We start from the raw sequence: 14664 nt of genomic DNA, 5'->3' as shown, positions 1-14664 counted from the left end.
CTGATTTCAAATGCATGTTACAATGAATCCCTGAATACAAGTGATAGACCCCAGAGAAAATAATGAAAAATTAAAACATATTTTTTCATGTCATAGTAATAAAGACTGCCGGCCCCCTTGTTACTAGGCATATCTGCATACATTTATTACCTTTTTAGAATGTTTATTCATTTGCCTTCCCTTCACTGGTGTTATATTGGCATTATATGTCATCATTTACCTGTTGCTATGGGTGTGGTCTTGTTGCTAAGTATATTTGCATATTTTAAAATAATGTTGATACAATTGCCTACCCATCCCTGTTGTCATATTTGTAATAAACCTTATCATTTAACTGTTGCTAAGGGCATGGTCATGGTTGCTAGGACCAATTACATGAGTATGACAGATTCACTATTTTCAGACAAACACTTTTAGACCAAATGTCATCCCCAGTAATTGAGAGGTAAAGTTCGATACCAAACAAACTTGCATCATCTACAAGACACACAGACAGACAGGCATTTTTACCTTCAACCAATCTATGGTTCAGTTTGTGTTAAACTTAGTTAGAGAATGTTTCCAAGCAATCTCAAGGAGAAATAATTGCAGTTACTGTACCACTGCCATTGTTACATAATAGAACACAGACCTAAGGTGCAATCATTTTGCTTTGAACAATTTCCCAACTAGACACCACAAGTAATGTCCCTACCAAAGACAAAGGCAATTGGTCTGGTGGTTTATGCATTTCAGTCATCCACACACACATATACACAGACAGACAGACAGATACACACACACCGCACCATGTCCTGAGGTGCATGAGAGGCAATTTAAAATTCATCCACAGCCACCCACACAGTCATAAACATCATGTCTTTGTTAATTAATCACAAAGTCCAACCAATAACATAGTCTCTAATAAAGTTAGTGTTTATTTGAACATGAAATGTCCAAATATGGTATATTTGTCAGCTTACGATGCTATTTATAAAAGTTATACACTGTTTACGTCACTATAACAGTGTGGGTTCTCTGATTGGATGAACAACTTTCTGTGCTGATTGAGGGACTTTGACCAGAGGTGGTTTAGTTAGAAACCACGTTGGCATCCAGACTATCATCAGATGTATAACCATTACAGCTTGGAAGAACAGTTTAATATTTTCTTTTTTAAGTTGACTTTATTAACTATTTTATGATCAAAAAATGGATGAACTGCAATTTATTGAAACTCAACTCTGGCAAAACAGAAGCCATTTTCTTTGGATCACCCAAGACTCTATCAGAGATCAACTTTCCAATTACCAATATCATCGATAGTGAAATCACTCCTGTTGTACGAGACCTTGGAACTACCTTCGAAAGAATAATGAGCATGGAAGATCATTTGAATTAATTATGTAAATCTGCATACTATCACATCAGAAATATTGAAAAAATCAGGAAGTACTTTACACAAGAAGCGACAGTACATCTTGTTCATGCCTTTGTAATGTCAAAGCTGGATTTCAGAAATGGTCTCCTATTTGGCATATCCCAAGCTTTAAAGAAACTTCAACTAGTTCAGAACACTGCTACACGTCTCGTCACAAAGACCAGGAAGTACGACAGAATCACAGAAACACTATATGTACACTTCACTGGTTACCAATACAACAGAGGATTGAATTTCCGAGCTGTTCATGATATCGCCCCTGACTACATCTGCAACCTCATCTCTCTACATCAGCCAACTCGTAATCTTCGTTCTGGTGGAAAGTACCTGCTGACGGAAATACCAACCCTACTGAAGTCATTTGGATATCGCACTTTTTCTCGTGTCACCCCGAAATTATGAAATGCCTTGCCTCGAGACACATGGAAAAGTGACTTCATTGAAAACCAGTCTTAAAACTCACCTTTTAAAACCAGCCTATGGCTTATAAATAAGTTTGTATTGATTTATCGGACCTTATTTTGTTTTTAATATGCATCGCTTGCCATTTTAACCTGCATACAGTTGCTTTTTTTTTTAGATAAATCAACATATTTTTACAAAGAGTTTTTCTTTCTTGATACGTCTCATTGTAATAGTTCCTGTCATGTGACTATGAATACTTTCTTCTTTCTTGATACGTCTCATTTTAATAGTTCCTGTCATGTGACTATGAATACTTTCTTCTTTCTTGATACGTCTCATTTTAATAGTTCCTGTCATGTGACTATGAATACTTTCTTCTTTCTTGATTCGTCTCATTTTAATAATTCTTGTCATGTGACTATGAATACTTTCTTCTTTCTTGATACGTCTCATTTTAATAATTCTTGTCATATGACTATGAATACTTTCTTCTTTCTTGATACGTCTCATTTTAATAGTTCCTGTCATGTGACTATGAATACTTTCTTCTTTCTTGATACGTCTCATTTTAATAGTTCCTGTCATGTGACTATGAATACTTTCTTCTTTCTTGATACGTCTCATTTTAATAATTCCTGTCATGTGGCTATGAATACTTTCTGGACATATGGCACTCTTTAAGTGCTTATTCATTATTATCATTATTATTACAAGTGAAGAAGTTTAATATTATATAACAATGACAATAGAAAAATATTAGGACAGGGTTTATACGTCCCTGGTCGAACCTCGTAGCATATGAATTCAGAGCCATGTTTACATGTATTGTAAACACACCCTGTCTCGTGATGTGGACCTACACCACACTACTTTCTAAATATCAAATGTCACTGAAATGAACAAAATGGAACATTCTAATTCCTAATTATTGAATTCTAATCAAAATGAAAATGATCTGATATTTTTGTACTCACGAACTTCCAGAGATCGGATGAGAAAGGGCTTTACGATAAGACAACACATGATGAGGCAATGTAAAAACATGTGGGCGAGACCACTGTTCATGGATGGATGGGCCGGAAATGTCCGTTTTATGTGTACATGTATGTACTCCAAAATCTATGTTTTTCAAAGTCACTACATCTCTTTGATTTGCTTCTTTTAAGACAAATACGGCAGTCTGATTTTCATTGGCCATGTCAGCATCGAATGCTAGGTACCCCTTTGATCTAGACATATCATGTGTCATCGCAGTACAGTCAATGATCTTTCACAGTGTTATAGCGAAGGGGCTAGGTAGCCTCACAAAGTCGGAGGAAGGTTTTGTATCCCAGTATAAACAATATACAATATGGCGTCACTTATGTTATGTCAACTTGTAAATGTGCGTGTACACTTACTTTGAAGATTTTGAGGTAAAAGACAACCTAGTGGTGTAGATCAAATTCTCGAGGAATGCTGATATTTAGGTATTTGTAATAGTTTTTATTTTGTCAATTTTAAAGATTTAGAATTGCATAAGTCTGATAAAGATAATTTCAAAAATCATGAAACTTTGCTACAACATGTATCACCAACTTGTACTTTCCAACAGCCAGGATGTTTTCTCTAATTCTAATTTTTAAAAATGTTTTATACTTTTATGTTTAAAACATCCCAGGATATGGTTATTTTGGTAACCATGGCAACTGATGTTCAATAAATAACCACTTTTTTTGAACTGAGCATGACAAACTACCCTTAGTAGTTTGGTCAATATGCAAATAAAAAGATTACAATTAGATTAAAAATTTATAATGTTATTCGTGAGATGTATGTGTATATAACAAAAACATAATTTTCACATCTGCCATGTTTCCATCAGCTATCCTATTTTATTCAAGTTATGTTACACCAGGTAGCCAACTCATACATGCCAAAAACAAGACATTTTTTTCTCTAAATTTTTTTTTTCAATGTTTTATGTGAAATTTTAGAAAAATGGTTCACATATTATGGAGATTTTGGTTACCATGGCAACATATGTTCATAAAATAACCCCCTTTCATTCCGCATAACAAACAACCCCACGTAGGGTGGTTAATTTTCAAATAAATGTTAGTATTATTAAAATCATTATTATTATAATATCATTTTATACATAATTTATATATTAATTATCATTTTCTTGAATATGTCAAAAAGAAAGTTTAGGGTTGGCAGTGAAAAACTAGGTGTGGTGAAGAAACAAAAACCAAACATTTTTTTTCTAGGCCTTATACAGACTAAATGTACAAAATTTTCAATTTGAAATATGCAGTTCCCCCTGTGGCCAACATTAACAAATATTTGGTCCTTTTGTTCAGCGTTACACAATACAGTAGAGAGTGCTTTGTACAAACCAAGTGAATGGTTGGTTACATATATTATGAGGTGCTTTGTACAAACCTACTAAATGGTTGGTTACATATTTTGTGAGGTGCTTTGTACAAACCTACTAAATGGTTGGTTACATATTTTATGAGGTGCTTTGTACAAACAAAGTAAATGGTTGGTTACATATATTATAAGGTGCTTTGTACAAACCAAGTAAATGGTTGGTTACATATATTATAAGGTGCTTTGTACAAACCAAGTAAATGGTTGGTTACATATATTGTGAGGTACTTTGTACAAACCAAGTAAATGGTTGGTTACATATATTGTGAGGTACTTTGTACAAACCAAGTAAATGGTTGGTTACATATATTGTGAGGTACTTTGTACAAACCAAGTAAATGGTTGGTTACATATACTGTGAGGTACTTTGTACAAACCAAGTAAATGGTTGGTTACATATATTGTGAGGTACTTTGTACAAACCAAGTAAATGGTTGGTTACATATATTATAAGGTGCTTTGTACAAACCAAGTAAATGGTTGGTTACATATATTGTGAGGTACTTTGTACAAACCAAGTAAATGGTTGGTTACATATATTATAAGGTGCTTTGTACAAACCAAGTAAATGGTTGGTTACATATATTATAAGGTGCTTTGTACAAACCAAGTAAATGGTTGGTTACATATATTGTGAGGTACTTTATACAAACCAAGTAAATGGTTGGTTACATATATTATAAGGTGCTTTGTACAAACCAAGTAAATGGTTGGTTACATATATTGTGAGGTACTTTGTACAAACCAAGTAAATGGTTGGTTACATATATTGTGAGGTACTTTGTACAAACCAAGTAAATGGTTGGTTACATATATTGTGAGGTGCTTTGTACAAACCAAGTAAATGGTTGGTTACACATATTGTGAGGTACTTTGTACAAACCAAGTAAATGGTTGGTTACACATATTGTGAGGTTCAATGCTGATGAGACAATTGTACAGAATATAAACATTTTGTACTTGGTTAAATGTACCTGTACCGGTACACTGCTGGTGGAGGGTCTCAATCATAAATAAATCAAGTCAGGAATAATTTCCTATTTTAAATTCAAATTTTTCAATTTAAAAGGAAATACTAAACTACAATTAGATATGTTGATTATTATAAATATGTTGATTATTATAAACATAATGAACTTACAAACTTGAAGTTGTCTTCATTTAGAACCTTGCATCTTTCTTCAAGTCTTTTTTTATCTTGTTCAAGATCTTCGACAAGTTTTAATAGTTTTTGTCTTTCTGATGCAAAATCTGGACTCTTCAATTTCAGTTCCTAGAGATCAATCAACAAAGTAAAATGAAAATAAATACACAATTATTTTAACAACAAAAATATCTCTTTACTATGGTTTTTTTATCCAATTTTCGTTAGGCTTAACTGCTATTTAGAGATATTTATATGATAAATAACATCAACCTGGGGTGCACAATTCTGCAGTTGTCATAAATAAGGCCTTTTAAGTTGACAAGTAAATGTTACATGTATTTCTATGTACCATCTCTACCTTGATTCATTCTCTATGTATATTATGAAGTCAACTAACCATACACACACATTTACAATGTCAACTGATCATTGGCAATAAAATAAAAATGTACAATGTAAATTTTCTGTAAAATGTTGTATCAATTAGAAATATTATTATAATATAAACACTTATGTTCTTGCTTACAAATCTTATTGAGATTTAACATTAATAATGAATTTTGTTGTTGTTATTGTTAAATTTTTTCAATAATACTACTTTATTTCCACTTGATTAAATATTATACAATGTGTGCTGATAAATAGTATTAATAATAAGATGTCATCTATTATTGGTTTAGGAGGTACTTCTTGAAGTCTGTTTTAAACTTACTCCGACGACAACAGGTATCTCTTTTATATGGGATTGAATCCAAATTTTAGCCCCAGTAAATTTTCTGCTGTGGTAAAGATCATTTCGTTCTTGTTGCTTTGTGACATAAGAATGACTAATTTTGGAGGATAAAAATTTGAAAAGTGTGGCGGAACTCTGTTAATGAGAACATCATGCACAAAAATTCCTATTTGATAATCCCGTTGTTCGTAAATATCCAAAATACATAGGTGTTTCAATAAGGGATCTGAATGGGCATGTATGACTACTGAATGTGATCATATCCCTATATGAACTATGAACAATTTTCTTCTGAATGGTGAGAATTTCTTTGAGATAAGACTGATAACAGCTACCCCAAACTTCAAGACCATATGACAAATGGAGTTGTTATAAGTATTTTACTCACCTTTATACACACAAATACGGTATAACAAAGTATAACATACAGCACGGTACATAAACAACTGTGTACTCACATTACGATACATTACTGATACTAACAGAGGGATGGGGATAATATTGACATTTCTTTTTATAAATATAATTAACAAGGTACTAGACTATTACCTGTATTTATACTTCAACACAACTATATGTACAAGGAATACAACTGAACACAAATAATACAAACATGTTAAAAAGACATTTCATATTGGAATACACCTGAGGGGAAAGTGATATTTTTGAACTTTAATGTTAGCTTTGACTGTGAAATTCTGTCTATTAAATATGATTTGGAAAATAAAATGATTAATTAGTCTGTTGAAGGCATAGATCACATCTATAGATACTGACTAGATAGTGTGCTGAAGACATAGATCACATCTATAGATACTGACTAGATAGTGTGCTGAAGACATAGATCACATCTTATCGATACTAACTAGATAGTGTGCTGAAGACATAGATCACATCTTATCGATACTAACTAGATAGTGTGCTGAAGACATAGATCACATCTATAGATACTGACTAGCTATACATGTTGTGTGCTGAAGACATACATGTAGATCACATCTATAGATACTGTCTAGCTATACACGTAGTGTACTTAAGACATAGATCACATCTACAGATACTGTCTAGCTATACATGTAGTGTGCTGGTACCAAGTTCAACACCAATATCTCTTTATATTCAAGACCAAATATATAGGACACAGCCAACTACACTACATCATTAGATACCAAATACAAACAGGTCTTTATGATGGTTACTCAAAATAATCCAAACTTGCATGATTGGTTTAATACAACTAGCTCACAGGGTAACCACTGCCAAATACTGGATGATCACATCCTAAACTGCAGTCATTGCACTGGAGCTAATCTTTGTAACAAGGGTTCTAAAGTTCTAAAAATACAACCCTATTCTCACGACAATGTACATGTTGTGTGTGGTGACTAGCATCCATCCCATAAACATTAAAATTCACTAAAGTTAATTACTTTAATGTAATGTTCTGGATATCCTAATTTTTTTAGACATACCAACGCTGCTTTTTCTTTCAATAGTGTATCATTTGCAACTTCCAGTCGGCGAATGAAAATGATCAATTCAGTCAGTTTGTGCTGAAATCTCTCTCGTTCAAAGTCCTCTAAAGCCTGTGAGTCCTGGTGATATCCATGTAAATATAAAGACAGTCACAAATCTTTTCCTTTGTATTGTAATGTGTGCAGTGTTTGGCTATGATATGGTTCTGGATGTGGTCATGAGCTAAGTGGATCTAATATTTTGAGTATGAAAGCAATACAGGCTTATATTTCACAGAGCTGTTATTAAAAGCCAGGGTTACAATGCCAGTTTTTTGCAATACAGGCTTATATTTCACAGAGCTGTTATTAAAAGCCAGGGTTACAATGCCAGTTTTTTGCAATACAGGCTTATATTTCACAGAGCTGTTATTAAAAGCCAGGGTTACAATGCCAGTTTTTTTTTGCATTATCAGAATCATCTTATCATAAGGATTGTAATTTGTATAGAATCACTCATTTGTTGTCGACCAACTTTTTCTATAGCGCTGTCAAACAACTGTTTTAAATGCCTCAATTTTAATCCTAATCCAAACTATCAATTTCATTATCTCCCTTCTAACAGTATCAAAGCCTTGAAATTTAGATTCTCTTTTTCATTCACTGGATTACAAGGCAATAGAAACTGTCAACCACAAGGCAAGGGTTATAATTTCATGACACATTAGCGAGAGAGTACTATAGGGCCCACAGCTTGCTTTCATCACAAAACAGTATTTCCAGTTTTTATCATGCAAGTTGAGTATTGCCTAAACAAGGAACACCTCAAATGCACCATGATGATAATGATTAGCAAACACAACATACCAAATGGTTACCATGGTAATCTCAAACTATCAATACACCAGTGCACATATAGATGGATGCAAGCAAGAATAACTAATATCAATATATGTTGTCACATCAACTTTAACCCTTTGTACAAACACTATAAAATTAACAATGGTTGACATACAGCTTTAACAATAATACACTTCCTATCTAGACAATTTGTCTATTCTCACTGGACATTTTTATCTATGTTTTCCATAAATTTTACATCTAGCATGTCAGAAATGACATGGAAATTTGTAATAACATGAAACATGTGACAAGTATTTATTATTATTATTAATACGAACTGTAAATTCAATTGGCACAAGCTGAGTTTACTTAATAAACTTTTTACTGAAAATACTTTCCAAAAACCTCAATGAAACTGTTTTCGTATTAATGATTAAGATGAGATAAGATAAGATATAGACTTGGTTAAAAATTTAAAATCCTCATCCAAATGGATTTCAGGCTTAATAAGATATAGCCTTGGTTGATTGCATAGTACAGATTTATATGACATTACAATTGTCTTCTGGCATTGTTAGAACTGTTGATTGCACAGTACAGATTTATATGACATTACAATTGTCTTAGAACTGTTGATTGTACAGTACAGTACAGATTTATATGACATTACAATTGTCATCTGGCATTGTTAGAACTGTTGATTGCATAGTACAGATTTATATGACATTACAATTGTCTTAGAACTGTTGATTGTACAGTACAGTACAGATTTATATGACATTACAATTGTCTTAGAACTGTTGATTGCACAGTACAGATTTATATGACATTACAATTGTCTTCTGGCATTGTTAGAACTGTTGATTGCACAGTACAGATTTATATGACATTACAATTGTCTTCTGGCATTGTTAGAACTGTTGATTGCACAGTACAGATTTATATGACATTACAATTGTCATCTGGCATTGTTAGAACAGTTGATTGTAGGGGAGGATTTTTTTAATATGTATTAAAATAGATTACATCATGGGATTGTTCATTAGTTATATCTTCTTACCAAATTTGAATTCAGTTTACATTGTAAGTGATAGTTAAGTATGCCTTAGTATGTAGACTACTGTGAGTACCTTTTTAAATATGCGGAAAAATTACGTCCTAAAAATGTAAACTCAACTTGTGCCCTTCAAGCAGTTCACAGAGCAATTTTAGTTCAATTTTAGCTTGTTTTTTTGTTTTTTTGCAGACTTATGTATTTACAATGTATTGTAATTTATGACACTGATTAGATATAGCCTGGAAATCATAAATACATTGTACCTAAATATGGCAATAGTCATTACAAATAACGTATACTAATGTATGCCAACCACTGAATATCAAGTGTTACCATGACAACCAACCAAAAGCTAAAACAATTGGCAACACTGCAAGAAACCACTGTTTTATAATTGCAGTCACTGTATCTCCACAGAACTAAACAAAGTGCAGTACCCACTATTAGTCACTGTATCTCCACAGAACTAAACAAGAGAGCAGTACCCACTATTAGTCACTGTATCTTCACAGAACTAAACAAAGTGCAGTACCCACTATTAGTCACTGTACATGTATCTCCACAGAACTAAACAAAGTGCAGTACCCACTATTAGTCACTGTATCTCCACAGAACAAACATGAATATGACATTTGTACGATTTGAATAATTTACAATTACACATGAATAAAGACTTTGAAAATTGACACAACTTCAGTTTCGCTCTTTTGAAATGCTTTGAAAGCATGATAAACTTGTCTCAAAGAGTACGATATTATTATCATTATTATTATACATGATTAAGTACGAATGTACATGTGTATGCTAGTAAGATTAAAACAGGTAGATTCAAACTTTGAATAAAATCATTTTTATCTCGTGTTATTTTGTTTTAATTTGAAAGACTAACACATGCTGCGTGTGCGTATGTATGTATGTATGTATGTATGTATGTATGTATGTGTGTGTGTGTGTGTGTGTACAATGACTCATATGTTTGTCTATTTAACTTTGAAACAATTAACTTACTGATAGTACAGGACTAATTAAAAAGCTATGACTGCTTGACTGCCCAGCTGTTATTGTGATATTGAACTGAGAAGGCAAATCTCTTTCAGTTATTAAAAAGCATATAGCATAATTAGGGAAAGAGTTATAGGATAGATTTATACCAGTGTTATCCCCATACTGGTTGGCATAGTGATGAACACCACTGATAAACCAATTCCAAAGGTATAGAGGTCATGTTTGATAATTTCTTGTCATTCTTATAAATGAGAAAATTTTAAATAAATAATGTTGATATAGAGAATTATATATTGTTTATTGTTCCAAGATCGATAGGAATGTAAAATATAGTTAGTTTGGACGAGTACATTAAAAACAATGTGACATTTCAATCCACCACTTTCTAAGACATTATTCAGGATCACTGCATGATCACATTTCAATCCACCACTTTCTAAGACATTATTCAGGATCACTACATGATCACATTTCAATCCACCACTTTCTAAGACATTATTCAGGATCACTACATGATCACATTTCAATCCACCACTTTCTAAGACATTATTCAGGATCACTGCATGATCACATTTCAATCCACCACTTTCTAAGACATTATTCAGGATCACTACATGATCACATTTCAATCCACCACTTTCTAAGACATTATTCAGGATCACTACATGATCACATTTCAATCCACCACTTTCTAAGACATTATTCAGGATCACTACATGATCACATTTCAATCCACCACTTTCTAAGACATTATTCAGGATCACTGCATGATCACATTTCAATCCACCACTTTCTAAGACATTATTCAGGATCACTACATGATCACATTTCAATCCACCACTTTCTAAGACATTATTCAGGATCACTACATGATCACATTTCAATCCACCACTTTCTAAGACATTATTCAGGATCACTACATGATCACATTTCAATCCACCACTTTCTAAGACATTATTCAGGATCACTACATTATCACATTTCAATCCACCACTTTCTAAGACATTATTCAGGATCACTACATGATCACATTTCAATCCACCACTTTCTAAGACATTATTCAGGATCACTGCATGATCACATTTCAATCCACCACTTTCTAAGACATTATTCAGGATCACTACATTATCACATTTCAATCCACCACTTTCTAAGACATTATTCAGGATCACTACATGATCACATTTCAATCCACCACTTTCTAAGACATTATTCAGGATCACTACATTATCAAAGTCTGTAGTACACAGATCAAAACATCACATTTGTTTTTCCAGTCTAAAGTAACCATATTTAATTGTCCAATGTTGATATACATACATATACACAAACTTGCATCAATATCAATACTCATGAATATTAATAGCCAACCAGCTCAGCTTGAGACTGGGGAGAACCTTGGTGTTTGGAAAAATGGAGGTAGTGATGTTTTAAGGTTAATGTCAATGTCAATGGATGGTTTGATATGTACATCTTGCAACAATGTGTGTAGACATATGAAAACATGCACTGTTACAACAATCACTGAAAAACAAGAACAAGACAAAACATTATCAAACATGCAATTTACATTAATACAAGTATCGACATGAAACATGAACAATACAGAAATGACACAATATCATTATTATAACAATTTACTGATATCAAGTATTAACATGACGAAAGATATCAATAATTTTAATACAATTATTACAATTTAATATTATATAATTTTAAGTCTAATGTAATGTGAACTAATGTATTTGTAATTAAAATCTTTTTAATTTGTTAACTTTTAGAAAAATACCACCAATGGCACTGTAGCACAACTGTAGTTGGCTGTTGCTATAGGAGTGGTTTTGTTACTCGGCATACCCTTCCCAGTCTGCAGCTTTGCAATATAAACCATCACTTGGCTGTCACTATGGGTGTGTGTGTCACCTTGTTTATTTACATACATTTTTTGATCCTTCATTCACTCACCTACATGTACCCATCCCTGTTGTTATCTTTGTAATATGCATCATTTCACTATTGCTAAGGGCATGGCCATGGTTGCTAGGGCCATTTGTGTCAAAATGTTTGAAAAATAACTGCAGAATAACACCCCCACCAAGTTTCAGCCCCATTCATCATGTCGTTTTCAAGATCTCAGTTTTTGACCAAAATTGAGATTTTTTTACTTTTTGTAATTTCCATATTGCTAATGGGACGATCATCTTGTGAATACAGCTAATAATCTACACATGCGCAAATACATCCCTATTAAATTCAGCCCAATCTCTTAACTAGTTTTGGAATGATAGATTTTTGACCAAAAGACACATTTTTAGACCTAATCTTCATATCACAGACGGAGTCACTGTGTCATAAACAATTCTTAATCTACACACCCCCAAGTACGTTCCAACCAATTTCAGGCCAATCTGTGGAATTCACTTCCATTTGAAATGAGAAATATAATGACTGTTGACATTTTTAAACGTAGTTTAAAGACATATCTTTTTAGACAACATTTTAAGTGATTGATTTTAACTTGTCAGTTTTTATACATTGTGAATTATTTTAATTGGCCAGTTTTACACCTAGTCCCCTTTTGTGTGTTGTTATTTTCTTTAGTTTATTGCAATTTTTTAAACTACAGTCTGTACAACGCGCTGAGACGCATGTGTAGCGCGTTTACTTACAAGAAATAAATAATAATAATAATAATAATAATAATCTGCAAAGTAGTTTTGGAGTTTAAGATATTTGACCAAAAATCACATTTTTTGAACCAAAAAACATATCTCCGATGTGATCATTTTCATTTGAACAATTTTCAATCTACACACCAAAAGTAATTTAATTTCACCACCAAATACCAAAGAAATCAGTCTGGCAGTTTTTGACTTTAAGTCACACACACACACACACACACACACACACACACACACACACACACACACACACACACAGACAGACACTTTGCCATGCCTATAGCACTACTGAACCGTATCAGTTCCTTTGTGCTAAAAATGACATGAGCACCAAAATAATGCTTACTAGTGTAGACTTCTTTTCTTCAATAGTACTTGTAAACATGATTTAAAAGAAATTGGCAATACCTATACTAAACAATATAGTGTGTCTGTGATAGGCAGGAATTGGCTTGATTATGATAATTAGCCATGTAGGTCAAGGTCAAATGTCAAGGTCTACAAAGATAGTGCACATCTGATAACATGGGGTAGACACTTGAATGCAGTCTCTATATACATGTATTACAGTTTTTGAGTTATGCAGTAAATAATGATTTGTAACTAGAACATGAGCACCGAAAATAATGTTTGTGTATAGTTCTTTTCTTCAATATTACTTGTACACATGATTTTAAAGAAACTGACAATATGTAAACACTACAATGTGTTTGTGATAAGACAGGAATTGGCTTGAATGTGAGTCAAAGTCTTCAAAGATAGTTTGCATGTGATAGGGGGTAGATAGACACTTGAGTGGAGTGTCTGTGATAGGGGGTAGATAGACACTTGAGTGGAGTGTCTGTGATAGGGGGTAGACACTTGAGTGGAGTGTCTGTGATAGGGGGTAGACACTTGAGTGGAGTGTCTGTGATAGGGGGTAGACACTTGAGTGGAGTGTCTGTGATAGGGGTAGACACTTGAGTGGAGTGTCTGTGATAGGGGGTAGACACTTGAGTGGAGTGTCTGTGATAGGGGGTAGACACTTGAGTGGAGTGTCTGTGATAGGGGGTAGACACTTGAGTGGAGTGTCTGTGATAGGGGGTAGACACTTGAGTGGAGTGTCTGTGATACGGGTAGACACTTGAGTGGAGTGTCTGTGATAGGGGGTAGACACTTGAGTGGAGTGTCTGTGATAGGGGTAGACACTTGAGTGGAGTGTCTGTGATAGGGGGTAGACACTTGAGTGGAGTGTCTGTGACAGGGGTAGACACTTGAGTGGAGTGTCTGTGATAGGGGGTAGACACTTGAGTGGAGTGTCTGTGATAGGGGTAGACACTTGAGTGGAGTGTCTGTGATAGGGGTAGACACTTGAGTGGAGTGTCTGTGATAGGGGTAGACACTTGAGTGGAGTGTCTGTGTATAACAGTTTTTGAGCTACACAGTAAATATTTTTTTAAGTACAAATATGGATGCCATTCAGTCAAATTTGCATATATCAAAAGACATTGACGTGCATGCG

At 33.6% G+C, this 14664-nt stretch overlaps 1 protein-coding gene across 7 annotated transcripts in view; it reads right to left on the bottom strand.

The window, feature by feature from the left end:
- The window catches only part of LOC144446976 (uncharacterized), a 334721-nt gene that overhangs the window by 228762 nt on the left and 91295 nt on the right, over positions 1 to 14664 (bottom strand). For 6 of the 7 annotated variants that reach the window (XM_078136846.1, XM_078136848.1, XM_078136850.1 and 3 more), the window contains exons 4-5: positions 7596 to 7718; positions 5385 to 5516 (exon numbers count right to left, since the gene is read on the bottom strand). In XM_078136846.1, the coding sequence (XP_077992972.1) occupies positions 5385 to 5516; positions 7596 to 7718 (255 nt within the window). The remainder of the gene's footprint in view (positions 1 to 5384; positions 5517 to 7595; positions 7719 to 14664) is intronic. The other variant, XM_078136852.1, reaches the window with a different exon arrangement.

The sequence above is a fragment of the Glandiceps talaboti genome, chromosome 15 (assembly GCF_964340395.1).
Source record: "Glandiceps talaboti chromosome 15, keGlaTala1.1, whole genome shotgun sequence".
Taxonomy (NCBI): Eukaryota; Metazoa; Hemichordata; class Enteropneusta; family Spengelidae; genus Glandiceps; species Glandiceps talaboti.
The sequence above is the reverse complement of the archived record's forward strand: the minus strand, read 5'-3'. Positions and strand labels throughout refer to the sequence as shown.